Here is a 27,261-nt window from a genome sequence, read left to right as displayed (position 1 = left end):
CCCCATGTCCCCTCCCCTTCCACCCGTCTCCTCCCTCCCTTTGCCCAATCGGAGTTCCTCCATTCTCCCCACGCCTCCTTCCCCATGATGGATCAGCATCCACTTATCAGCTTACTTACTTCACCTAGCACGGTATTCTCCAACTCCATCCATTACCTTCAAATGCCATGATTTTATTCTCTTTTAAAGCTGAGTAATATTCCATTATGTACATATACTATAGTTTCTTTATCCATTCATCTGTCAAAGGATGTCTAGGTTAGTTCCATAGTTTAGCTATTATGAATTGAGCTGCTGTGAACATTGATGTGGCTGTATCACTGTAGTATGCTAATTTTAAGTCCTTTGGGTATAGACCAAGGAGTGGGTTAGCTGGGTCAAATGGTGGTTCCATTCAAAGTTTTCTCAGGAATCTCTATACTGTTTTCCATAGTGGTCACACCAGTTTGCAATGCCACCAGCAGAGTGTCTTTTCCTACACTTACTATTGCTTGTATTCCTGATAATTGCCATTCTGACTGGAGTGAGATGAAATTTTAGAGTTTTAATTTGCATTTCTCTAATTACTAGAGAAGTTGAACATTTTTTCATATATTTGTTGACCAGTTATATATTTTTTTCTGAGAAGTGTGTTTAGTTCTTTAGCCCATTTATTAATTGGGTTATTTATTTTTTGGGTTTTAAGTTTTTTGAGTTCTTTATCTATCCTGGAGATTAGTGCTTTGTCTGATGTGTGTGTGGTAAAGATGTTCTCCCCCTCCATGGGATCTCTCTCACATGGTTGATTGTTTCCTTTGCTGAGCCTCCTCTTCTTGATGATGAACATTTGTGATCCTCCGTGCTGTCAGTGGCACTTGGCTTTATTTCCAAGCTGAGCCTAGGTAGCTGAACTGTAAGTGAAGGCTTCCAGATTGAGTGATCCTCCTTGATAGATAGTCTCTGTTAATGGAGGCCGTGGTCTGATTTTGGAATGATTCCCACATTGTTTCTGCTCATGGCTCCGAGTTGCAGAGAAGGTGTGAGCATTTTACCTTCCTCACCATGAGAAGTACCGCACAGGAGGTAGTGCCTGCAGGTGGGCATGTCCCAGCCAGCGTAGTCCAGGTAAAGGCAGTCCACTGTTGCGTAGGTCCTTCACCTTCCCATCTCACCACCATTGGTTCTTTAGGAAAAGCTTTGGTCCCACGCACTGGAGGCCACATCTTCTCAACTTTGTCCCCTGTTCAGAGGTTCACCTGTGGTAGTCCCCGGGTTCCTTATGTCCTCAGCTGCAGGTCTGGTGGCCCTCAGCGTGTGGGGCTGGCCCGCACTCTGGGCTTCACGTTCCAGTCCTGTGTTGCAGCCATGCATCCTCATCACTGCGAGGTTTGGCCCTCCCTCTCCACTGTGCTCGGGTCTTCTTTGCCAAGATCCTTGGGGTGTGACAGGAAGGCGCTGGGGCAGGGGCTGCAGCCAGACATGGGGCAGGACATTCTGTCCAATGCTGCAGCAAGATCCAGACTGGAAGCATGATAGTGCTGGGGCGGGAGGAGATGGTGTAGGTGCAGAGACGGGAGACCTCCCTGGATCCTGACCTTCTCCAGCCAGGCCTGAGGCCCTAGGAGTCTGTGAGGAGAAAGGCCCAGAGCCGCCCCATAAACAGGCCCTGATGAGGCCAGAAGGACACCCTCCCTTCCACCACTGCCCCCTGGACCTTATCCTACTGGGACTGTGACAAATAAAGGTGCTGTTTTCATATAACCTGCCTTGGCCAGATCTGCACTAAGGGGTACTGTGGGGTTGGGCCCAGGACCTTTAGGACCCTGAGCCTGGTGAAGCCACAGCCTGACTCTGCCTTTGACCTGAGCCAGTACCATGCAACAGACACCTGTGCTCCTGTTCTGGGCACTGCTGCCCTCCAAAGATGAGCTGCAGTTCTGACATGAAGTTCACCATACCGAGGGGCTTGCAGCCCTGAACTGCCTCCCTGAGGCCTAGGGATTCTGGAAACCACCCCTGGTGGTTCTGAAGGCCAGTAGGGTCTGGATAGCACAGACTTGCAGAGTTTATTAAGGGGGATAGAAAGGATCAGTGAGCTGGGATGACACCATTCATCCCTTTGATGACTTCCTAAGCCATCCTGCCCCAGACAGAGAACCTTGGTGGTCTCCACTGAATAGTGGACACCCTTCATATATTTATCAGGAGTCAGTTCTTGTACCCAGCCAAATGTGGGTGCCTGGGAAGGGTGCAGGTCCCACCGAGCACACTGCTGCATGAGCTTGCGCACATTCCCATGTTCGACTGAGTCACTCATATCCTTTGCCATATGTTATCCTCACAGTGACTTTGAGGTCAAAAGTGATGACTGGCTGAGACTTGCCTGAGTACACATGAGGAAGCCGCAGGAGGGATTTGAACCTCTCATCCAGGGCTCCTATATGACTCTGTTGGTGAGGGCTTGCATGTGTGGGGCTGAGGGCTGTCAGATCCCACTACCTGCTGCTGCATGGTCCCCTTCCCCCTTCTGAGCTCTGCTAAGGAGCCTCTCGATGACCCTCCTTGTAGCATACTCCAGCCATAAGCAGAGAACTGCCCTCTCGCTCCACATTGCATGGGTGGCCTAGGCTCTGTGCTGAGGACATGTGAGAGTAGCCTGGTGTGCACACAGCTGGCAGGAAGCAGGAGGAATGCAGGCTCAGGGGCACTTGTGTCGTCGCTCATTAGCTTGGTTCTGGCATCCATGGTGCTATGTCCATGGGAACAGATGGGCCCATGGGTTGTCTCAGGTTGAGATGAGGTGTGGACACAGAGCTGCTGTTTGAGTCATGTGCCATGTGTCCCCAGCAAGTGACAGTCTGTGACTGGACACGGGGTGCATGAGCCTGGTGACTTTGAGTCAGGCTGCAGTTTCTGGTGCCCAGGAAGCCTGGAAGGGCCACTCGGGGTGGCTGGCTCCGGGGCCTGAGGTGCTCTCCTCACCTGATTTACACAGGGCATTTCCAGAACAAGGAATGCCTTCAGCTCCCTTTAAATGTTTGAATTGCAGATGTGGAGAGCACCCAGTCCCACCCCGTGTTACTCTGGTGCTGCCCTCCTGATTGTGATTTCCAGGATCCTTGCAGCTCAGCTTGGATCTGTAATCTGCAGGGTGATCTTGTCCTTTGCTCTCCCAGTGTCTGGGTATGAAGACAGAGCTTCGGAAGGAACTGCATCCTGTCTTGTGTCCATGTGTGGGGTCATTGTGGTTGGACAGTTTACCATGTGCCATTGATGTGGAATGTTTTGCTGTCATCTGCCCACTGACTGAAGCAGCAGGACAACCAGGGGTATGTGTCCGAGAAGCAAAGGACTCGCCAGATAGAAAGGCTTACAGTGAAAGGAAACCCGGCAGCTCTGGCCATGCTGACATGCTTGGGTGGCCTTAGCCAGGCAGGAAAACAAGAGCCCTGTTGCTGGGAGCAGCCTGGCCTCTGCAGCATGTTGGGTTCTTCTCCTTATGCCGCCCTTGTAGCCTGGCCGCCAGACCAAGCCCCGAGCAAGCCATGCCACCGTCCTCCTCTTTCCTGTCTGGGGAGCAGCAGGCTTTGCTTCCTGCTGCCTGAATCCTCTCTGCTGTCCTCTCCAAACTCACGTGTCCCCTTGTGTTGGCAGAGCAGCAAAGGGTTGCATTTGAGGTTCCAGAAAAGCCACTTTTTTCTGAGACCCCGTCTCTAGCTGCCACCCATGTGCCTAGCCCTTCCAACTGCTACAGGGTTTCTCTGGGTTGCTAGAATGTAGGAACTTTCATACTGGGCACAGTGCCCTCAAGTCCTGCATGTGCACCGTCTTGTCCCTGAGAGCCCTGGGTGGGCTGCTGGCAGGCTCCTAGTGCCTGCTGGCCTGTAGAGCAGCCCAGACCTGATGTGGGTGTGGGCATTCTGGTGGGTGGGCACATGCTTGATGCTCTTGCCTAGTTTGCCCTCTTGTACTGTGGTGGCCTGTGGCTGGCCCATCTGTCTTGGAGCTGCTCAGGCTCCCTCAGCAGCTGACCCCAGGATGCTCCCTTGTGTGTTCTGAGTGCGCTCCTGCTGCAGTCTGTCTCAGAGATGACTGAGGAGCCCCACCATGCCCTCCTACCAGGGATGCGCCAGAAAGGGCAGTGAATGTTCAGAGTGCCTGGCTGCTTTGCTGGGACACACCTTTCTGCTGGGTTCCGGAACTCTGCTGTCCTGGGGCATCTCCATGAGCACAGTGGGAACAGCCCCTCCGTGGATCCAGGAGTGTCCAAGTTCCCGTCCTTTGTTCGTTGGCCGCCCTCACCCCCCAGGGTTCTCTGTCCCCCACACAGCTGCTTGCCCTGGGGCTGCTCTGCCCCCAGGTGCAGCCACTTGGATTCCAAGAGGTTCTTCTTAGGATTTGCTCCTGTGGAAGCCTAGAGGAGGTCTCCTTGCCATCAGAGTGGCCTGAACCATGGCATTGCAGGGCCAGCCTCTGGCCACCTTGTCTGCTGTCCTGCAGACCATGGTGCAGAGTGTGGCTCACGCTGCCCTCTCTTCCCACTCCTGATCTGGGCTGTTCTCACCTCTGGATTCACCGGTTCTGCTGACTTCACCTTCACTATCCCTGTGGCGGTACCTGGGGTCTCAGCTGCCTCCGAGTAGCAGTCTGTGCAAGAAAACAGCAGTGAGCAGGACCTGAGCTGTGGGAGCCTGGGACACTGTGCTCTTAGGTAGGACAAAGAAGAGGGCTTTGTTTTTGGTTTTCTTTACTCCAAGAGGCCCGTGAGCACCCAGAAAGGCTTGTGTCACCAGAGGAGGCTGGGATGGGGATGGGAAATGGATTGTGTAGCTTGTTTCTAGATGGGGTAGAGCATGGTGCGCACTGGATCAGCCTACAGGGGACTAGAGGGCATGGCCTGGCACTGGCCTCCTGGCCTGCAGAGAGCGCTTGGGGTGTGGGGGCCTTGCTGGTGTGGCGGAGAAGGGGCCACAAGTCCTGAGAAGGGGTGTGGTGAAGTGTGCTCTGTGGCACCAGCGCACTGTCACCATGACCAGGACCTATCTATCCACAGGCAAGGAACTGATGGTCTGTGGACTTGGCCTGATTTCCCTGTGGTCCCAGGGCTGCCCTGCAGCAGGCTGCCTGGGCTTGGCCGGCAGCAGGGCCCCAGCCTCTTGTGCGCTTCACGATACAGACATATTAGAAGTGACCCCCAGGGGTGTTCTTCAGAGCCTCACTTAACTTGGGTCTGTCTGCTGCCTCCTGGTGATGGGATGCAGGTGGCCCAGTGTGGGAGGCTGGCTGGCCAGCAGGAGAACATGTCCCACCTGCCAGCCCCTGCTGAGGCTCCTGGGGTCACTGGAAGGAGGCCTTTCTGGCCTCCCCGTGTCTGTGTCAGTGATTGTCCTGTGGGAAACTCTGAGGCAAAGCCTGCTGTCCCCCACAGACCTGTATGCAGCAGACCCTTGTCCAGGCTGGTTTCTCCTGGAGGGTCCGTGGCACTGCTGGTTGCAGAGTCCTCAGCAGCTGCCCTTCTGCTGTGAGGAGGCACTTCTTCCCTCCAGGACCACCCTGTCTGAATGTGGGGTTCCTGTTCAGAACAGGTCACACAGCGTACTGCCTTCCAAGGCTTGAGTCTCCCCTGACTTGGAATAGGCAGGTCACCTTCCAAGGCCATTTTCTACTAAGGGGGATGGCAGAGCAGCTCCTGTGAGGTCCCGTGAGGCAAGGGGTGTGGGGATGCCTGAGGGGATGGGGTCCGTGAGTGAGGACAGGCGAGACCCCCCAGCCCTGTCGGTTGAAGGGATGAGGAGTGGCGCTCGGCCACATTTGGGGCTGAGGAGCCCTGGTGCTGGAGTCTGGGCAGGCTCTCATCTTCTGAGAGGCACACAGCTGTCTGGCACTGCCACTTGGCTGTGCTCAGTTTCTGGGGGTGTCTCCTGGGGTGTCTGGGTGCAGAGCCAGTGGAGTTGGGACACACAAGCTTCCTATGACAGACAAGGAGTCAGATCTCACTGCTGTTTGCACTCAGTGACAGGCACCTTGGGAAAGAACTTCCTGTGCCCTGGGAAGGTGCTGAAGTAGCAGGGAATCCTCTTTCCTGCCTGAGCAGGGCAAGGGGCCTCCCAGGTCTATGACTGTGACAACGAGGAGTAAAACGTTCCTTGAAGTTATTTTCTTTGGGTAACTCTAAAATTAAGGCACCTTCTGTTTGTTCACAAAGAGTCTGAAAGCTGGGTATCCTGTGGCCTGGTGCTGGCGCTGCAGCCGCCCCTGACTGCAGGCCCTCTGCAGCCCCTCTGGATGCTCAGCAACTTGGGGCCTCTTGTAGACCCTGAAACAGAACCTTCTCTTGGTGAAGTCACCTTCCAGGGGCTCTGGTCTGTTGTGGGCAGAGGTGGCATTTACATCTCAGGGTCCCTGTCATTTACTTGTCACTCTCCAGGGATAGGGCAGGTGTCTGACGGGCATGGTGGTTGGGGCCTCGGCCACTAAGATAGCTGGCAGGAGGGCCTAGCTCTCGCGGCTTGCACATCCCACTGCAGACAGTGGGTGCTGATGGTCAGTTCTGGTCCCGGAGGAGGTGTGACAGAGCAGGTGAGTGACACCAGTTGGGTCTGTGGGGAGCCTCCACACACGGCCTTGAGACTTCTCTGTCCAATGTTTCAGATCGTTTCTTACAGTGACTCCAGTCAGTGCATGCAGAGTCCAGGTCTGTTCATTTAATTGAATCCGTGGAAACGGCGTCACTAGACCACTTGTAGCGTACGCTGCCTCTTTTTCCTTTGGTCCTTCTCTACTACCTCCTGGAACGGTCCATCTGCCTGTCCAGCTCCCCTTCTCCTGTGGACCTGGTACATATTTGTGTGGATAAGTCACTGCCAGTGAAGAGTGAGTGGCCACTTGGCACAGGCTGCTGAGTCCCAGGTGGACACCAGGGATGTTAGGCCTGGGCTCTAAAGGGATCTGAACTTGACCTGCATTGCCCCCAGTGTCGCCACTCATCACTGGCAGTGGCTCCGGTGGTGACTGTGCTGAGGGAGAGCAGATCAATGGAGCGCAATTGCACAGGCAGCATGTGCGCGGACACCATCCTCAGGGCTGCTGTCTGTGTTGTGTCTGCAGCATCCAGGAGGTGGCACGCTCGGAACCCATCCTTCTTTCCCTCCTCTGTCTCAGCACCATCTCGTAGGGCACCTGCTCATGAGATAACATCCAGCCCTGTGGGGTTTCAGGCTGGTGGTGCAGGAGCGCTGAAGGACTGTGGCCGGTGACAGCCCTGTGGATTGCCCTCGTGATTCCACCTGGACTCTGTGTCCCTGCCGCTCACCACCTAGTGCAGGGATTGACCCTGGGTTATGAGGGAGGAACAGTGCGGGCTGTGTGTGGAGCCAGTGGTGTGCACTTCTTCCCGACTTTTGCCTTCAGGGTCATCATCTTTGGTGACATTAAATCACTGTGAAGCATCGGAGGGTATTTGTCCCACAGAAATCTGCAAATGCTACAAGTCATGGCCTCTTTCCTGAGTGCTGGTTGTTAAACATTTGCCAGCTCACTACTGATGCTGGGGAAGATGGCAGGTAGTACCCAGGCTGTCTTCCTTAGGAGTCTTCCTTTGTGGAGAGTCGTGGAAGGTTTATAAGTGGTACAGGATGTCATTAGGGTTGTGTCAGGAATGTGTGGAATATTGTGTTATGCGAAGTCCCTCCTTTTCTGCAGTAGATCCCTTCAGTCAGTTCCTGAAACTGGATGTTACTGAATCTTATATACACTGTACTTTTATCTCTACATGAGACTTATGGGAGAGTTGATTTATAAATTAGCATAATTTATATGTATAAATGGATACACTGGACAAAGAGCAAGAGGGCATGAGATCATTGTGCTATGCAGAGCAGCAACTTAAAATTTATGCATTGTTTTAAGTTTTATGGCTAATTGTGGAGAGCCCCCTCCTTTAGCTCATTGTTGACTTGGGCTATATAAGAACTTTCTTTCTTTGTGGGGGGTAGGGGGTACCGGGGATTGAACTCAGGGGCACTCGACCACTGAGTCACATCCCCAGCCCTATTTTGCATTTTATTTAGAGACAGGGTCTCACTGAGTTGCTTAGTGCCTTTCTTTTGCTGAGGCTGGCTTTGAACTCACGATCCTCCTGCCTCAGCCTCCTAGGCCTCTTACAGGAGTGCGATGCTGAGCCTGGCAGGGCTTTCTTACCCCAGTGAGGTGGTCAAGGCTTCTCAGTCGTGTGTGCCCATTCAGCTAGGAGTTGTTTCTGTGTCCTTTCTCGTTTGCTAAAGGGAAACCTGTTGGTGAAGCACTGTCAGGGAGGCAGAGTGTCCTTGTTCCTTTTGTGATGGCAGCTCTCCCTGGTTTCCAGGCTGGACTCCTTGGTTCATGGGCCCTCTTTCTCTGTCTGGTCACACTGTAAAAGGGAGACCGAGGCAAAGGGGTGAGGCTTTGCTGCTGTCACACCAAACGCAGCGAGGGAACATGGTGGGCAGACCCCCTGGTGGGCTGCCTCTGTGTAGTTCAGGAGTGGGTGTGGGGTGTCATTCCCGTAATTACACCCAGTAACCCTGGCTTAGCAAGCTGGGATGGGATAGGTTCCTCTCGCTCCTGAAATAAGCAGTCAGTTGGAGAGGCCCACGTGGCCAGGACCTGTGGGTGGCCTTCAGTCTCCAGCATGAGGAGTGGGGCCTCTGCCATGCAGCTTCAGGGAGGTGGACTCTGCCCATAGCTGGAATGAGAGTGGAAACCAGTGTTCCCTAGTCAGTCCTCCATATGAGAACTCAGCCTCACCTGCAGCTTTGTGCAGCACCAGGCAGAGGAACCAGCTTGGCCCCACCTGGACTGGGCCTGCAGAGACCGAGGAAAGGCCTTCATGTTGTTTTCAGCTGCCATGTGTGTGGTAAGTGGTAACAAGCAACAGAGGACCATGGTGTGCAAGGGACGGATAATAGCACAGAGCCCTTTTTCTCTTTCCATCCAGCTCTGGGTTCCATCCAGCAGTGGAGTGCCCTGCTCCCCCCCAGACTTCAGCATTCTCCTGTCCATGTTGCTCCCATACTGCTCAGAGAATAGTATCCATCATGATTTATCATAGTAACAACAACAACAACAACAACAACAATTAGAGCCTGCAGTTCATTTAGACCTGATCAGGGAAATGAGCTGCAGGTGTTGGGAATTGTGCCTGCTTCCTGTTGGCCTTGATTGTAAGCTTCCCTAAGCAGGGAAGGCTCTGGTTTGGGGAGAGCCCGCACTTCCAAGGTGTTGGTGGTATATTCAGGTTCCAGATTCACTCTGTTTCAGCCAAAACACTGAAACTGTGGAACCCTAGTCTTTGAGATCTGAGGCCTGATGCAGAGTGACCCCTGAAAGAGGAACAGTTCAGGTGAACTCTGTGGTGGCCAAGGTCAATGCCTGGAGAGCACCTGTGGCAGGAGGAGCAAGAACCCTGTTTAGCAGAGCTGGGCATCTGGGGAGGCCAAGGGCCTGGGGTCTGTGGGAAGAGGCTGATGGAGGAGAGCAGCTCAGGTGCTCTGCAGGTCTTTGCAAGGGTCAAGCTGAGCACTGATCCACACTCAAGGTGGGGAAGACCCATTTGAGTTGACCAGGGCCAAGCCCTGAGACCCTCACAGGTGGGGAGCACATCTTTCCTGAAGGTCAGGGGACACTTTATAAGTCGTGGGTATTGGTTAGAGAACTTAGAAAGCTTTGCTCATCACTAGGATATGAAAACCTAAATGTCTCTCTGCCCCAGAGCTTGAAAGCAGGACCCCACATGATTAAATTATTTTCACGTGACTTAACTGCATCTTAGTGAAAAGTTAAAAAATATTTATAGTAATACAAAAATATTGAGTACCCAGCAAGGAAAAATCCACAGTATTTACCTTCCAAAGTCATTGTCAGGCATGCAAAGGTACAGAAAATTATAACAAAAAGCCTCAATCATGACTGGCTTGGGAATGGCGTGGTGTGAGACTTGTTAGACAGAGACAGTAAAGCACTTATTATAATTGTATCTCGTATGTTCAAAATCTAGAGAAGCAGTGAACATGTGAAGTCGACATGGAGGATGTCAGAATGATCCAAATTGAACTTACAGCGATAAAACTACAATGAAAGAGATGAGAAACACACTGTATGGGATTACCAGCAGATTAGACTTTGTAGAAGAAAAGATCCACGAACCTGCAGGCACACGATAAAAGCCATTCAAAATAAAAGAGAAAAAGGATAAAACAACAAGATCACTGTCTGTAGACTGCGGGGCAGTTCAAGCGGCTCACATGTGTGCAATTGGTATCCCCTGTAGGGAAAAACAGAAAAAACACTGGGAGAGACATTCACTTTTTAGAGAAAATTGGTGAAACTATAAATTTATAGAACCAAGAACATGAATGAGTGCCAGGCCTGCAGTGTGAAGAACTCTGCCTGTCGTGATCAAGCTGCTTCAAGGCACCAGTGACGGGAAGGTCGGAGGGCACCAGAGGAGAAAAGGTTGGCAGCAGGTTCCTTGTCACAGACGGTTCAGGCTGGTTCAGGCGACAGTGGAGCAGCTCTGTGAACTGCTATAGGAGAAAACCTGAGCTTGTTAGCAAGCAAGTGTGTCTTCAGAGACGCGGGTGAAAGAAATGCGTCTGTAGACTTAAGGAAGCTAGAAGAAGCCACAGGAGGCCAGGGTGTCCATCCAGCGGAAATCCAGTGGGAAACTTGGAGTTAGCAGGAGGCTGACCCCAGGGAAAACTCGGGTCTGTGCACAAAGACCAAGAGCCCCCAAACCTGCGGCCACAGCAGTACTTTCAAATACTCTTTCTTATTGTTTAAATCTCTTTTAAAAATAATTGGAAGGTCAAAGCAAAAATAACACAGTAACAGCTCTGTTGTGGGTTTTTAAGACGATTGAGTGAAGCCGACAGCAGCACAGGTGCAGGCTGGAGGGGAGTGCACTGCCGGTTCCTGGTGTGCTTGGAGGGACACTGCTGATGGCGGGCATGGTGTGTGTGTGGGGGGACACTGCTGCCAACCCTGGAGCCACCAAGCAGCAGGCCAAGAGCCAACAGAGGCCAAGTGGAGTCTTCCAGGACGCTCGCCTTCAGGAGGGCAGAGACGGGAGCAGATGCGATGAGTGGCGCCCAGATGCAAACACATAGGCTCCTTCTGCCAAGTGACTAAGTGTGTGACAGGTGGACGAGTAAGCTCCAGTCAAAAGGCAGGTCTCGTCAGATTGACTTACAAAGCCAGGCCCAACTATGTTCTTCATGCATTTTAAATATAAAGGCACAAATAATTTGATAGTCAAATGATGGGCAAAGTTATTCCTTGCTAACACCTATCTGAGTAAAGCTAGAGTAATGTCAGAGTAGATTTCAGAACAAAAATTATTATAGAAAAAGTGTTGTTTCACGTGGTAAAGGGTTAACCAGAGGGCAGTAGCAACCCTGAGTGTGAACTGTGCTGACGGAGGAGCTTCAGAGCACTCAGAGCAGGACCTAGTGAAGCTCCCACCAGAGATGGACCCACAGTTCTAGTTGGAGTTTTCAGCTTCTTTTCAATAAGCAACGGAACAAATAGAGAATCAGCAAGGGTACAGGAACCTGAAGAGCACTTCCAGCAAGCTTGATTTAGTTGACTTTTGTGGAAAATTCTAAGCATGTATGCTCCTTTGTAATTATTTTTGTACACAGAACATTTTCCAAGATTGACCAAATATTTTACCATATTTGAATCTAAAGGATTCAAGAAATAGGAGATCTGTTCTCTGAGCACAGTAGAAATAAATTAGGAATCAGCAAGTTATCTAGATATCCAAGTAATTCTAAACTAACATACTTTTAAGTAGCCCATTGATCACAGGAAAAAAATAAGAAGGAAATTAGTGTTTTAAAGGACAAGAGAAATGCATTTTAGAATTTGTGAAATGCAAATAAAGCAATAATGTGGAATTGATGGTACTGAGTGTATTTGAGAAACCAAAGGTGTCGTCAAATCAGTGATTTTGGCTTCTTAAGAGGGGAGAGAGAATAAAACCAAGTTTTTTTTTTTTTTAATTAAATAAAATTCAATAAATCTGTAGTCAGACTGATCAGGAAAAAATGGGAAAAGACACAAATTACCAAGATTAAGACTGAGAGAGTTAACATCATTATAAATTAAATCAATATTAAGAGGATAGGGGACTGTTATTCAAAATATTTTGCCCATTTATTTGATAATCTAAAGAAATAGGTGTATTTTTCAAAATACACAAACCCAAGTTGGCCAAGAAGAGAGATAATCTGAATATTCCCATATTTTTAAAAGAAATTAAATTAGTAATTAAAAACCTTCCTACAAAGAAAGCTCTTGGCATGGGTTACCTCACATTTAACAAACAATACTAACCATACATGAAGTATTTAAAAATAAACAGAAGGGCATACTTTCCAGAACATTCTATAAGACCAGCATTTTTCAGTTACGCAAACCAAAGGCATTTCAAGAAAGAGAACTACAGACTGTTATCCTTCATGAACATAGATGTAAAAATCCTGAACAGAAATTTTTTAGCAAATCAAATTCAACAGTTTGTAAAGTGAATAATATATCATTGTGACATGTGGTTTATCCCAGACTGCAAGGTTGATTTAACTGTTGAAAAAGCAATCAGTGGAGTTCATTACATTAACATATTAAAAAGAACAAACCCACAAAAATCATCTCAGTATATATAGAAAGAAAGCTTTTGACAAAATTCAACACCCATTCCTAATAAAAGCTCTCAGTAAACCAGGAATAGAACAGAACTTCCTAAGCTTGATGGGGGCATCTGCCAAACCTGCCGCCCAACTCATACAAAGTGATGTGCATCTGACACACTCCCCTGAGATTAGGAACAGGGCTCCATGCTCCTCCCCACTGCCATTCAGTAGGCGTGCTGGGGATCCCAGCCAGTCCTGTGCCATGAAAACAAAGAAATGAAAACAGACAAGCGTACATGGCATCCAGACTGAAGGGCGAGAAGGAAGAGTGGGTTCATTTGCAGATCACATGAGCATCTTTTTTGAAAATCTGATGGCATCTACAAAACCCTACTAGAAATGAGAGCTTAGCAAGGTTTCAGGATAGAGGATCATCGATATGTAAAAATAAATTGTGTTTCTATATATTACCAGTGAGAAATTAGAAATTGAGGTTAAATGAGCAGTGCCATCTATAATAGCATAAAATGTGAAGAATTTGTGGTAAGTATGACCAAAGATGATGTAGGCCCATACACTGAAAGTTATTAAACATTGCTGAGAAATCAGAGATGACCTGATGATGTCTGCAGATTGGAAAGCTCAAGATCATTAAATATGTTTCCCCTAAGCTGATCACACATTCGGCTCAATCCCAGTTAACAATCCAGCATGTTTTTGTACAGAAATCTAAAGCTGATTTTAAAATTTTAAAGTGCACAAGCACTAGGTCCCTAGAATAGTTAAACAACAGTGAAGAGGCTGAACAACATTGGAGGATTAGTCCCCCCGCCCCCTTATCAGAGTCGTGAAGTTCACAACTGTGTGCCCTTGGCATTGACAGGTCAGTGAGATGGAGGAATGTTCAGAAATAGAGCGACAGTGACATCCAGCAGGCTCGGGAGAAGTGCAGTTCTATATGTTGTCTTCATATGAACATGACAGACTGTGCAGTTGCCATTCAATGTTGGTAGGTCAAAGGAATTTGGATTTGTATATTGTACCATGTTAAAAATTACCTCAAAACGAACCGAAGATCTGTAATGTAAATCTAAAGTCATAAATTTGTAAGAAAAACATAGGAAGTCTTTGTGAGCTTGGCTTAGGTACTTAAGATTTCTTAGACTGGCACTAAAATCAGGGAACATTAAAGGTGATTTTCGAAAAATAAATTGGACTTCATCATCCAGTTAGGAATCTCTTCAGATGCTCTTGTCTTTCCCAGGACCATCCTCTTTAAGAGCTCCGTCAGCACCGAGGCCCAGCCCCTTGCAGCCTCTCCTCCAGCTCACCCATGGTCTGCCCCACACTCTGTCCAGGCAGCGTGGACTGCAGATGTCCACAGTGGGTCGTCTTTGCCATGGTGCTTGGAGCACAGCCAGTCACCCGTGAGCTTTGGGCACCCGCCAGCAGCCCTGGCATCTGCATTCTTTTCTAAATGAGATTTGTCTCTGCTTCCTCATGAAAACAGGCCTCTCCGGGAGGGTTTTGTCAAGAAGTTCATGGCACATCTGTGAAGTGATCATGATTCCATACCTCACTGCTTCAGTTCCGTGTAGCTTCAGAGGAACTTGTATTTTAGATTATAGTACTGTCAAAAATCTACCTGGATTCCTCTCTAGAGATGAGAAGGTTGTGTACCGTGATGTCAGACGCACACCGATCTCCACAACTTGCCAGGAGGGTTAGTTCTATGCTGAGCTCATGTTTCCTGAGGCTTTCAGAGTGAGTGGTGACGTCCCTGTCCTGCAAGGCCTAGGTTTGGATGCCCTGTGGCCTCTTCCGTGGGCTACCTGGCTGCGTCAGTCTTGCCTGCCATGAGCAGCTGACCATGCCTTTTGGGTCTGCCCCACCTTCGCCCCGAGCTTGTGTTGAGCATGAAGAGGGCAGCGGCCATGTGGCATGACCCCATGTCAAAATGAGCCTTGGAGAAGTTGTTGTGGAAGAATCCATTTACAGTGTGGCTTCTCCCCTGTCATCTGTCAGGACCTTAGACCTCAGGGCCATTTAATGATGGCAGGAACATTCTGGGTGTGCCCACTTGGTGACCACCGTGTGATCCTGATGTTACTTGCCTAGATTGAACATCAGACTCCCCATGTCAGGACTCAGGTTACCACAAGACTGCCCTCACCTCTGGCACCACTCTGGGACTCCAGGTCACCCACACTTCTGAGTGACTGGCGATAAACCTGGCATATCTCAGAGCCCTGGGGTTGGATGGTCGGTTGGAAAGGCTCACAGAGCTCAGGAATGCATTGTACTCATGGATGCTGCTTTATTTTAAAGGGGCAGGTCTGGATCACCAGACAAATGAGCAGGTCCATGGGACAGAGTCTGGAAGGGTCCTGGGGACGTCGAGCTCTTTCCCATCCTGTCACAATGTTGGCCAGCCGGGAGGCTTCACAGAGCTCCACACTCAGTTCTGGAGGGTGGGGGGGGCGTGGTTCTGTGGTGTGGGCAGGACAGTGCGCGGTGGGTGTGGCTGAGTTCCATCTCCAGCTCCCCTCCACTTTCCAGGACTCCAGCCAGGCTTGCTCCCTCTAGTGGGCAGACACCCTCCTGTGACTGAGGCCAGTCAAGGTCGTAGTTGTGCACCAAGGAGCTGCTTGTGTAGTTGGTGTCCCTGGGCCTGGGGTCAAGCAGAGGCATGTCTACATTGTGCAGGGTCATGGACACACCTCCGGCAGCTGCTCCTGGGTCCTCAGAATACCTCCTGGGCTGCAGTGACAGATGCAGTACTTGCTCCTGTGGTGTGGAAGTGTCTCTGCACCTTCCAGCACTGTGGGGTCAGCTGGCTTCCTGGGCTCTTGCTGCAGGAGTGAGGGCAAGCGGGTTGGGAGTTCTGTCTTTGCATCATCAGCACATTCCTGAAATGGTGTTAAGTTTTCTAAATAAATCTCCTTTCCTATTGATTTCCATTAAAATTCCTGAGGAAAAAAAATTATTTTCTTATTTTCACAAGAGGTTGTGTGAGCGTTATGAAGTGCAGCGGTGTGTGTTCATGACGAGAAAGACCTCCTTTGGGCATTATGGGTCAGGTGGTTTAGTGGAGGTGCGGTTTCCTGAGCCAAAGTGACACTCCAGGAGCGTCATCAAGTGTGGCCATCCTTCACGACTGGCCCAGACGCCACCGTGAGTCTTGTTAGACTTGACCCATCAGCCTCTGGTCCGTGGGGCACAGTGCCCCTTCCTTGGTTGCTCTGCCTCCTGGCCTGGCCTGCAGTAGCAGGTGCTCCCTCTGTGTGGGAGGTTGGAGAGCCAGCAGCTGCAGCCTGCCGCCTGGGGTCCTGGCACAGCCAGGTCGGGCCCCCTGTCTTGCTCTTGTAGACCATTTGGCCTGGAGTGTTCCCCACCTCAGCCCACCGTTGTTTGACTCACTGATGGCTGTGAAGCAGAGTCCTCAGGTAGCTACAAAGGCACTGCTGGGCCTCAGGCTGCGGGGTGTCCCAAGAGTGCTGACTGAGAGGAGGCTCACCAGGTGGCTTGACAGGAGGTGGCTGCTGACTCAGCACTCCAGCATGGATTCCTAGACTGGGCTCCAGTGTGCCTCTGTGGTTTCCTGGTTCAGTCTGGAGAGCAGGGTAGGGATGGGTGCCCTGTGAAGTGGCCCAGACTTTAGTTTCTCATCCTGCCCGCCTTTGCCACTTCAGGGCCCTGGGTCCTCCAGCTGGCAGGTGAGGCAGCCTTTTCTCAGCTGTGGAAGGCTGACCTGTACCACACCTGCTGTGAGGGGTGGGGTAGCTCAGACCAGGAGGCTCTGGGTTGGAGGAGGCCCTGTGTTCACTGCCCCCCAGCCGGCTCTTGTTCTTTTCTTTTTGTCTTTTAAAACTTACTGGAGAAGTTGTGCCCTCAATTGAAAGCCTATTATTCTGGGCTTATACCTGGCCCAGTGCAAGTGTGGTGCACTCGGTTCTCTGCTCCTGCAGAGGCTGAAGGTTTCTCGGGTATCTTAAATGTGTGTGGCTATGCCTGGTCTTTGGGCGGATAAATCTGAGTGGTGTCTGATTCTGCGTCAGCAGTGGTTTTAATGCCAGGTCGATGGGATCGTGTCTTTTCCTTTTTAGCATAAATCCTGGGACAGAGTGCTCTTTCAATCAAGAAGAGATGTTTTCATAGGATTCATCTGTAGGTCTGCTGTCGACATCACTACGGAAGGTGCTCAGCAGACACCAAGGTCCCCTCTTCTGCTCTGATGGGACCGGGCCCTTCCTGGTGATTTCCCAGCACACCTTGCCCTGGCACACAGGGCATTGTGGGGACGTCTTTTCAGTTTGAAAGATGACAGTAATTACATCTGCCTGCTCATTCATTATACAACACCCTTATTTCCAGTGAAATGGAAATTTCAGTTTCAGAACTATTGCTAACCAAATTACCTTTATCAGTGAAAGAGCATCTGCTCACAATTACTTATAAAATGGAAAAAAACGAATCTTTTCAGCATATACATTCGCAGCTCTGATGTATATAAATTGAAAGTCAAGCCTGGAGTTCAGCAGTCCATTTTTCACCCTGTTCAAAACAGGAGGCAGCCCTGCCAGACATTCATTATGCACATTAGAAGGTGGCTGGAGATGGGGCTGGTCCACTTTGTCACTCTTCCTTACCTGCTTCCAGAGAAGCTCGCAACCAGTGGAAAATGGGCCCCTGCCTGTGAACAAGGACGCTCTGCAGCTCATTCTAGGACGGGCGTTCTGTCGTATGTCCTAGCCTGGCCTTGTGCTGCGCTGCCCGTGCCCCTTGCTGCACCTCACTCAGGTTCCCGATGGGCGTGGCACTAGCCTTTCAGCTCCTTTCAGGAGAGAGGGCAGGCCAGGTACTGGGTGCTCGTACTGGGGGAGTCTGGTCAAGGAGACAGCTCGGAGGCTCGACTCTCTTGTCCTCCCTGCCTCTGTGGTGTCTAGCTCCAGGGCAGGAAGCAGGCCTTGCATTCCCTGTGCCTGCCCTGAGAGGCTGCCTGGGTGTGGGGCCCAGTGGATCTCTGCTGGGAGAGCTGAAGAGTGGAGAGCCTTCCTTTCCCCAGGGCCTGGCTGTGTCCTCCCGGGTCATCACTGGGTTTGGGTTTCCCTCCTTGGCTGGCGCTCTTGCACATGCCGACTGGGCTTTGCTCTGTGGAGGGTGATGACCACGTCTAGGTGCTGGTTCCCAGAGGCCCAAGGTTGGGGCTGTTCCACTGTTGGAGGGGGTAGTTCTGGGTCCTGTCTCCACTCTGTGCTGCCATATGCACAACTTTGGACAGGTTGCCTTGCAGGTGAGGGCCAAGGGTCCCCTGGTCAGGGTATGAGGCATGTGACCCTGCAGGGAGCTGTGTGAGGGAGATTGTGCAGTATGTAGGTCTCTGTGCCCTGGCTGGCGTGCACTCCTTGCCAATTCATCATCACCAGAGGAAGGCTGGGAATGGGCGGACGGCTCTTCAGCCTCCTACGGATGAGCAGTGCAGAAGTCAGCAGCCACTCCACTAACCATGCCACCACTGCCATGGCAGGACCTGACTATGTCAAAGAGTGTTGTGACAGGCGTGTTTAATAATCTGGACCCTGCACTGACTCCACTTTTACTAGCGCAGCTCAAGGCAGTTTCTACCAGTGTTAAGCAGCCCTCTGGCATTCTACCTTTGGGATATAGGTTCTCATGCATTCTTTCTCTCTACCTGCACATAGACACCGTGGTCTGCTAGGGAGAAATCAAGTCCAATTTATAAGAGAGGCCTTAAAGCAAGCACTCACCTGCACCCCTTCCACATGCACAGGGCTCAGGTGAACGACACTGTCAGGTCTTACCCAGTAAATAGAGACTTTCTGGAGGTGGGGAATCTCTTGGAGACTGAGCCAGGCCTGCCCACCAAGAGCTATGTGACACCTGCACCAGCCTCTCTCAAGAGTCACAGGACTCGGGCAGGAGTCACAGTTCCCCAAGCCTGGCAGGCACTCTGCTGCACACTCGGGCCCATCACAGAGAAGGTTGACATCTCCAGAACTGGAAAATAAACAGCTCTGACGCACGCCCAGAGGCAGGCGGCACCTTTCTAAGACAAACTGGCCAGAAACAACCCTGAAAAATTAAATGTGTTTCTGGAACATCTGTCATTGAAGTAACCTTATGAAACAGTGAAAATCAAGCCTCCATGCTCTACTTGCAGCCTCAAAGGCATCAGGGCAAGAAATGGGCCTGCTCCTAGCCCTCCCCGGTGAAGATGGATTGGTAAGGAGTGCACACCAGCCAGGGCGTGGTCCCCTGCCATTCTGCACCAGGCTCCCCTCCACAGCTCCCTGCAAGGCCGTATGCCTCCCACCCTGACCAGGGGACTTCAGTCCTTACCTGCAAGGCAGTCTGTCCAAAGGTGTGTATGTGACAGCAGCTGAGTGGAGACAGGACCCAGGAAGGCAGAGCTGCAGAATGGGAGTGCCCACCTCTTGGGCACACCAGCCCTGGGAGCCCCAGGAGCAGTGCTTTCACCACACCCCTGCATGCCACTTTGAATCCCCCCATCATCCCTGCTGGCTCCAGGCCCCGGTTTCCTCTGGGAAGCTGTCCCTGTCACTGTGGCCTGTTCCTCCCCAAGTAGCCAACTGCCTGTTCTTTCCCATTCCTGTCGTCTGAGTAAAAGACCTTGTTCAGAAAGTTCTCTTGGTCTCCAAACTGCTGGTTTCCAGATATTGTCAGAGTTGAATTTCACATGGGCTGTTGTGCCCCACGTCAGTGCACCGGGCTGTGGTGAGGCTGTCAGTTCTAGAGGGCTGTATCCTTGGGGAATGGACAAAGGTCAGGGCTAGACAAGGAGCCACCTTGGGGGCTCAGGTTCATTTTATAGCTGCAGATAATTTCAACTAGAAACAATTTTTATAAATATATTTTCGGCAGTGCTGGGGATCCAGGGCCTCATCTATGCTAGGCAAGTGCTATACCTTTGAGCTACACTCCCTAGCCCCTTTATATTCTTTAAAAAAAAATTGCTTATATAGAAACACGCAGGGTCATCTGTCATGTTTGCATGGAAGTGTTCTAGATCTCTTAAAGCCAAACCAGGGCATGCCTATGATCCCAGCTACTCAGGAGGTTGAGGCTGGAGGATCACAAGTTCAAGGCTAGCCTCAGCAACTTGGTGAGATTCCATTTCAGAATAAAATAAAAAAGGACTGATAATGTAGTTCAGTCATAGGGCATTATTGGGTTGGTTCAATCACCCAAACAAAAACAAAAACAAACCAACAGAAAAGAATCCCACCCTGTCTGTAGGAAATGAGTAGGAACTGCACCCTGTAAGCTGCCCTGTTGCCTGGCCTCCATTCCACCTGCTCCCTGACCAGTCCATGACTGGCCCTCTGCTGGGCCTGGAATCTCTCGGTCCCTAACTTTGTTCTTGCAGAGGCAGTACGTGGTGGGCATATGGGTACTTCTGGGCCCCCCGTTGGCCTGGGCCAGGGAGCCTCCTTGATGCTCTCCTCTGGGGTATCACGGCTGGTGCAGCCCCCAGCACCTTGCTCCCGGGCTGCTGCAGGAGCTCAGAGGACTTGTTGCTCCTCTCGTTGGCCCCTTCTGTGGTCTCTCCCTGTCTCATTTGCATTGATCCTGAACACTGGATCCTTTCTGCCTAGCCAGCCTCCCACCACCTTCTCTTCTCCGCACCTACCTGTATCAGTCTGTTTTTTATTACTACGGTGAAATATTGGAGGCGTGACAATCATAAGGAAAAGAGTTTTATTTAGCTCACATTTCTGGAGTTCAAGGACAGCACTGGCATCAGCTCGGCTCCGAGAAGTCATTTGTAGAAACCCGGAAGTCTGTCTTTTATGTTGGCCTGGGTGTGCCCAGATCTCTTAATAAAGCACAGCCAGACACGTGCCTGTGATCCCAGCTTGGGAACTCTTGTGAGAGGGAGAGATCCACGCCCAGGACCTCACCTCCAGCACAGGAGCCCTGTGGATACAGACCACATCCAGCTGTAGCACAGCCCCTGACCAGGTGTCCCGCTGCCCTGGCTCTGGTCAGCTGAGGATGGCAGCAGTTGGGGAGGAGGGTGACAGTGTGTGGACCTGGGAGCATGTCAGGGGGATGGTGGCTCTCAGAGGGGCTGGGGCAGGACGTCGGGGTCTCAGGCTTGGCCTGGTGAGAGGGAGGATCATGTGGCTGAACTGGCTTGGCTCTGGGGACGCTGCTTGGCGACACTTTGCTTTCAGAGGCCCTGCTATCTTCAGGAGTGCCCCAGACTAGAATCCAGAAGCCACCTGGCCATGTCCAAGGACATGTCAGTGGGCCTAGGTACAGAGGAGCATTTTACCTGAGGAGGGTGAAGGTTGGCCAGTGTCCTGCACTCTTGAAGCCCTGTCACCCTGGACAGCAGCCTGGGTCTGGCAGGGCTGTCGGGTTGGGGAAAGAGGGCCTACTTGTGGGCTCTCCAGATGTGCAGGCTTCCCTTGTGTGCTGGACTCAGGTCTGCCCAGGTCACAGGTGTCTTCACCATCCCTGTCACTACCCCCCCACCCCCCAGCCACCATCCTCCATCCCCCCAAGAAGGGTGGGCTGGGAAGGCTTGTGCAGTGTGAGCTGTTGCTGGGGATGTGCTGGTTGACCGAACGGGGTTCAGGGACAGGGCCTTGGGGGTCAGATGGCAGCTGTTGTGGCCTGCAGAGGGCTCCCCTGACGGCCTCGGGGCCTGTGTTTGTTCTGTGCAGAGCAAGTGCACCGGCACCTGGAGCAGCACGAGGTGCGGTACCTGCAGTTCGCCTTCCGCTGGATGAACAACCTGCTGATGCGGGAGGTGCCCCTGCGCTGCACCGTGCGCTTGTGGGACACGTACCAGGTGAGCCCTCGCCGCCCGCATGAGCCCTGCATTTGACCTTAAGGGTCCTCTCAACTGAAAGAGTCTTGAAGGAGGTGATTGTTGGTGTTCCTGCTCTTTGACCAGGTGTAGAACAGGGAAAAGGACTTCACATTGAGCCACTTGTCACTGGGTTTTACTTTGACCACTTGGTGACAGTGACCCCAATACTCACCAGCAAGTCACCTTGAGCTGAATCCTGGGAGCACAGAGTCCTGCTCTCACCCAGGATGTGCACTGTGTGTTCTCAGTGACATATGGTGGAGACCCAGAAAGTCCTAGGCAGATTGGCACAATATGACATTTTCTGCTCTTTACCTGCTTTGGTGAAAATTGTTTTTCTAGGGGATTGTGCTCTCTGGGATGGGTCTCCTCTCCCTTGTGTGTGTTGCTTGTTCTCACACCTTTATGCTTGCTCGCCTTGTCTGCTGAAGCCGTACCCGCTGCAGGGTTGGGTGCCATCGCTCACCATTGGTGCAGACTGTAGGCGCCATCATGTTGGGCTGGGAGCTGGGAACCAGCCTGCTGCTGGTATGCGTGCTCAGCTTGAGGAGGCAGGCGGTTGTGCTGTGAACTTACCCTTCATGGGTTGTGTGCTGGGCTGTGCACAGGGGCATCTGGGGGTGGGTGTTGGGGTGTCTGGGAGAGGGGCTTCAGAGAACAGGTGTTTATGAGGCAGTAGACATGGGTTGGAATCCAGAAATGAAACCTGGCACATGGATGTGTGTGGCAGAGAGTATTTCTGCAGGGTAGCTTTGCCCTTCTAGGCATTTGCAGTGCCAGAATTTCTGATGAGTAACCCTAGTGGGTGCCTCCAACCTTACCTGGGGCTGTTGAGCCAAAGCAGCCATCAGTCTAGGGCTGTTGTCCGCCATTTAGGGTTCTAGGAAACACAACCTTACTTCTTGTGAATTGCAAAGGCTCTGCATTTCTGTGGTTGGTTGGGCGATTCAAGCCCAGGTCCCTCTTTAAGCAGAGTTCCTTATAATGCCATCCCCATCACCGACAAATGATAGTGACTCAGTTGTTTCTTGAAGAACCAGGAGCTGGATCAGCTCGCCCACATCCTCTGCTACTTCCCTGAGACACCTAGTAGGTATTAAAACTTTGAGCACGATTATGGCCTCTGCATTGAGTTAATTTTCCTCAAATTAAATTTTGTCATGAATTGACTCATTTGTCCCATGGACTCATGAACTGATAGTACCTAGTCGTAAACCTTTTCATCTCTTAAAAATTGGGGGTATTTCTATTTTACAGGACCAAGTAACCATGAAATTGTATAGCATCTTTTGGCAATGAAGATACATCGCAATCATGGGAGGCCAGCTGAGTGATAACTCTGCCCTAAGCTGGGGTGTTTGTTGGCTGGCCATGATGGCTTTCAGTAACTCTTTAACCCCTGACGAGGTAGCTTAAAATTCTCTCGGGACACATATCAAAGAACGGTTATTGTTGAGTCCCTACCCTGTCCCAGGATCCCAACTAGAAGTGGTCTGACATGAATGGGGAGTGTCATCACAAGCATGGAAAGACACCAAGGGGACATAAGCGGAGAAGGCCCCGTTCCCCTGGGGCTCTGCATGGGTGTGGTGGCTGTGGGTAGGCCAGGACCCCAGCTCCCCAAGAGCCCGAGTCCCTGAGAGCCCTGGGGTGCTGCATAAAGGCCAGATGCAGCTTCGCCGGAGGCCCCTCCAGCCATGCCCTCCACAGGGAAGGGGACCTTAGGTTGTTCCTTTCGCTCCTTCCCCTGGTTGGACTGCGTTGTGGGGTGAACTGCTTCTTTCTCTCACCAGCTCAGCCAGGCGCTCTTGTTTTCCTGGTTTACATGATGCCGGCTCCCTGCCCCAGAGGGTGTTTTCTAAGGCAGTGGGCACATGCCCGTGGGCAGGCAAGGGGGCTTGTTTTAAAGGGAGTGAACTCGGGGAGGTGTGGGGTGCAGAGCCTGATGGAATGGAGCTTCACATTGAGCCACGGGAGCCTGTTGTGCTGGGTACTTGTGGACAAAGCTGTACTTGTTCCGGGGGACTCTGAGCGCAGGTCCTGCTGCTGGCAACCCTGCTGGCCAGCAGGCCTCCCAGGAGGCCTTGGGCATGCTTCCCACAGACACTCTCAGCTCAGTTCTCTTCTGCCCTCACTGTGGTCCAGTGCCTAGGTGTTGGCTTGGGGTGCTTGCTTGTGTCCACTGTGTGGGATGGCCAGGATGGAGGGAGGACGGCCTTGAGCTGGCTGACATGGTGACCTTCTGGGTGCCAGTGGAGTGGAATGGCCTCCTTTGAGAGCTCCTGTTTCCTGGGATCAGTGTGCATAGAGGTCAGGAATGCCCCAGCTTCTCCTTAGCATCAGAGCTGAGAAACCTTCTACCTGGGACTATCCCAGCATGTGGCCCTCACTCTTTTGTCCCAGAGAGCAGCCATGAAAGGAAGTACCCTGCAGGGGGGAATGGTGTCTGTTACTGTCCCTGATGGTGTGACTCCAACAGCGCAGCAGCTGGTCTGCACTGCTGTCTGCAGAGGAGCAGCATATTGACTGGCAGGTGTTCTTTTTGACTCTAGTTAATTCCGAAATAAACTTGTTGTTTTAAAGGTCAGGACTAGGGGAACAGAGTGAGAGGAGCCTCCTTAACTGCTGAGAGGTGGGCCAATAAGACCTGGCCAGGAGGACAGGCCCTGAACAGCCCCAGCGAGAAATGCACAGCTTGTGTGATGCCCGTCTTGGGTGGTGGCCACCAGCCTCGTTCCTCCCTCTACATAAACCTGTACCAGAAATAGGCATTGAGTGTGTCCTGTGTGCCAGCACTGAGCTGGGCCTGGGGCACAGGAACAAGACAGAGAAGTCTATCCTCACAGAATACTCCTTGTGGGAGGAGAGCAGATGTGTAGTGGAATGACCCTGTGGACACTGCTGACCAAGGTCAGGGAGCAGGGGATCGTGTGTGGAGAAGGAAGGAGGCAGGGTGCAGAGTCATTGTGAGTGCAGAGCCAGAGGAAAGCCAGGCTGTGAAGTTGAGGGCAGCTGGGAGAGGCAGGGCCTGGAGGCAGGAGCACGGCTGGCCGCTCTTGCAGTTTCCTGTGGTGGGGACTGGGGCTGTGGTGGTGGGAGGGCTGCATCCAGGACAGAGGGCGTGGGAACTGCCACTGGGTTGGGGAACTGGGCAGCCTCCTGGTGCATGTTCCAGTGGGAGGGAGGGAGCCAGGTAGATATCTAGGGAGTGGAAACCCTGGGCCGAGGGAGCAGCAGGTGTCAAGGATCCTCATGTTGGCCTGTCCTATAGTAATTCATGTGTCAGGGCCATGCACATGGTGTGATCAGAGCTCAGCGTCATGTGAGCTCATGTTCCCTCCCCACAGGTATAGGCCGTCACATGAGGGAGTGGCCGTGGACACCAATAGGCATGCAGGGCTCAGTGTTCCCCTTTGTTCCTTGCTCTGCCAGCTGAGGGTCTAGAAGCCACCAAACCTAAGTAGCAGTGAACACACCCTTTCCTAGTGTTTTAATCAGCTGTTTCACCGTTGTGACCAAAATACCTGACAAGGACACACAGAGAAGAAAAAGTTAACTTGGGGCCCATATTTCAGAGGTCTCCATCCACAGACAGCCGACTCCATTGTTCTGTGCCTGAGGTGGGGCAGAATATCCTGGCAGAAGGGTGCAGAGGAGGAAAGGCCAGTACAGGGCCACCCGGAAGCAGAGAGAGAACTCAGATCAACAAGGACAAGATATGAGCCCCAAAGACACACCCTCAGGAACCCCCTTCCTCCAGCCACTCCCCACCTGCCTACAGTCACCTAACAGTTAATCCTTATCAGGGAGTTAATGCACTGGTTAGGTTAAGGCTCTCATAACCCAATCATTTCACCTATAAATTACCTTGCACCACCTCACATGTGAGCTTTAGGGAGATAACTCACATCACCCAGATATAGGCTTTTGATACTGTTCTCCAGCAAAAGAACCCAGGCTCCCTGGAGAAGCGACCGGTCCTTGGGGAGCAGCTTGGAACACCTTGTAGGGCCAGGGAGCACAGAACTGCTCAACCATCCACTGTGAACGGGCATCCAGGGGGCCCAGTGGCAGAGCAGAAGAATCATAACAAAGTAAATAAAGTAGAATTGCACTGTCACCCCAAGTATAAACTATATAAACAAAGTATTCACGAATCCACAGTGAAAGTGACCCCTGGTTGAATAAACTGATAAACTGGGAGCAGATAGGTGCGGAGGTAGATACTTCCCCTCTTGATTTGTGCTGTGCAGAGTGACCTTGCCCAGAGAGCTCAGTACAGATAGGGGAAAGGAATGCGGCAGTGGAGATGCCTTCAGCTGCACAGCCAGGGACGGAGGAGAAGGACACTGCTCCCTGAGACCTCTCCTCCCCAAAGCCCTAGACCAGCCCAGAGGGAATCACTGGACAACTCCCCGGGAGTTATATTCTAGAACATAGCTGGCCAGCAGTCCTCAAAACTGTCAGGTTCATCCAAGGGCAGTTTGAGGAATTGTCACAGGCCAGAGGAGCCCAAGGAGAAATGATGATTGCAGGTCGTGTGGGACCCTGGAAGGTGTTCTGGGACAGAAAAAGAACATGAGGGGAAAACCAAGGAAACCTGCATGAGAGTGGCCCTGAGTCCACATCAAGGCCAAGGTTAAGTAGTCATGAAGAAACAGGATGACTGGATGGGGCTCTGCCGCAGCCTTGTCCATCTGACACTCTGATGTGGGCCAGACTCCGTGTGCTCCTCGTATCTTGAAGATGGCCTCAGAGGATGTGTGCAGGACTGGAGATGAGTCCTAGGTGTGTTGGGAAGCTTCTGGAGCAGCCAGCCCCTCTCCGTGGTGTGGGCTGGACCTGATGGATGACTCCTCCCCGTTCACTCTTCTCCTAACTCTTTAGTGAGCTGCTCCAGGGAGAGGCCCATAGGGTGAGGAGTGGTCTTCCCACCCACCAGCCATTGAGGGCCTGAGGCCACTCTCAGACATGTGAGCGAGCTGTGAGATGGAGCTTCCCCAGCTCCAGCCTTGAGGTGAATCCCTGCTGATACCCTGATTATAGCCTGAGAGACCCAGAACCAGAGTCCACCGCTGTGCTCCAATTGCTGACTCCCAGAAACACCCAGGTCTTCATTGCTTATGCCACTGAGTTTACGTGACTCCTGCAGCAGTTGGTAGTTACATGCTAGGTTTTATCATCACCAGTGGTTTAAGTAGCATTTACAGTTGCCCACGGTAGAAGGGGGAAGGGGAAGCTTCTCACCTGTGCGTGCATCCCAAGGGCATTTGGCCTGGTTGTGGCTTCTTCTGGGTCATAGTTGAGGCAGGAAGTGGAAGCGTGGGTGCTGTTGGGCTATGAGATGTGGGCTGTGAGGTTCGGTTGGACAGGTCCCTGAGCTGGGGCACTGCTCTCAGTCCTCAGCACCCTGTGAGCACAGTGTAGGCTCCATTAATACTTTTAAATGAAAACTTCTTTTGGCAGAGGTCAAGGTGGTGAGTGGGCACCTTCTTTTCGACATGGGCCCAACCTGTCAGTATCAGGCCATGAAATTCCATTTACATTGTTATGGGAAATGCAGGTCAGTTCTGATAACCCTTTATGGAGCTCAGAAGAGGCACACGTGCTGATGACATCCGCCCCCCACTGTTACCAGCAGCCATCCTTCTGCTCTGTGGGAGACTGAGGGTCCCGGACCCCCTGACTGTGCCTCAGAAAGTATCCTGCTCTCTCCTGGGAGGATGTCCTGGTTTAGATGTGAGGTGT

The 27,261-nt window shown here is 51.7% G+C and overlaps 1 protein-coding gene across 6 annotated transcripts in view; it reads left to right on the top strand.

Moving 5' to 3' along the window:
* Nucleotides 1-27,261, top strand: part of Tbc1d22a (TBC1 domain family member 22A) — a 315,829-nt gene that overhangs the window by 203,138 nt on the left and 85,430 nt on the right. For 4 of the 6 annotated variants that reach the window (XM_027954560.2, XM_027954561.2, XM_027954559.2 and 1 more), the window contains one exon: nt 21,365-21,492. The exons of the other annotated variants lie outside the window; for them this stretch is intronic. In XM_027954560.2, the coding sequence (XP_027810361.1) occupies nt 21,365-21,492 (128 nt within the window). The remainder of the gene's footprint in view (nt 1-21,364; nt 21,493-27,261) is intronic. 6 annotated transcript variants of the gene reach the window in all.

This window comes from Marmota flaviventris, chromosome 3 (assembly GCF_047511675.1).
Source record: "Marmota flaviventris isolate mMarFla1 chromosome 3, mMarFla1.hap1, whole genome shotgun sequence".
Taxonomy (NCBI): domain Eukaryota; kingdom Metazoa; phylum Chordata; class Mammalia; order Rodentia; family Sciuridae; genus Marmota; species Marmota flaviventris.
The sequence above is the reverse complement of the archived record's forward strand: the minus strand, read 5'-3'. Positions and strand labels throughout refer to the sequence as shown.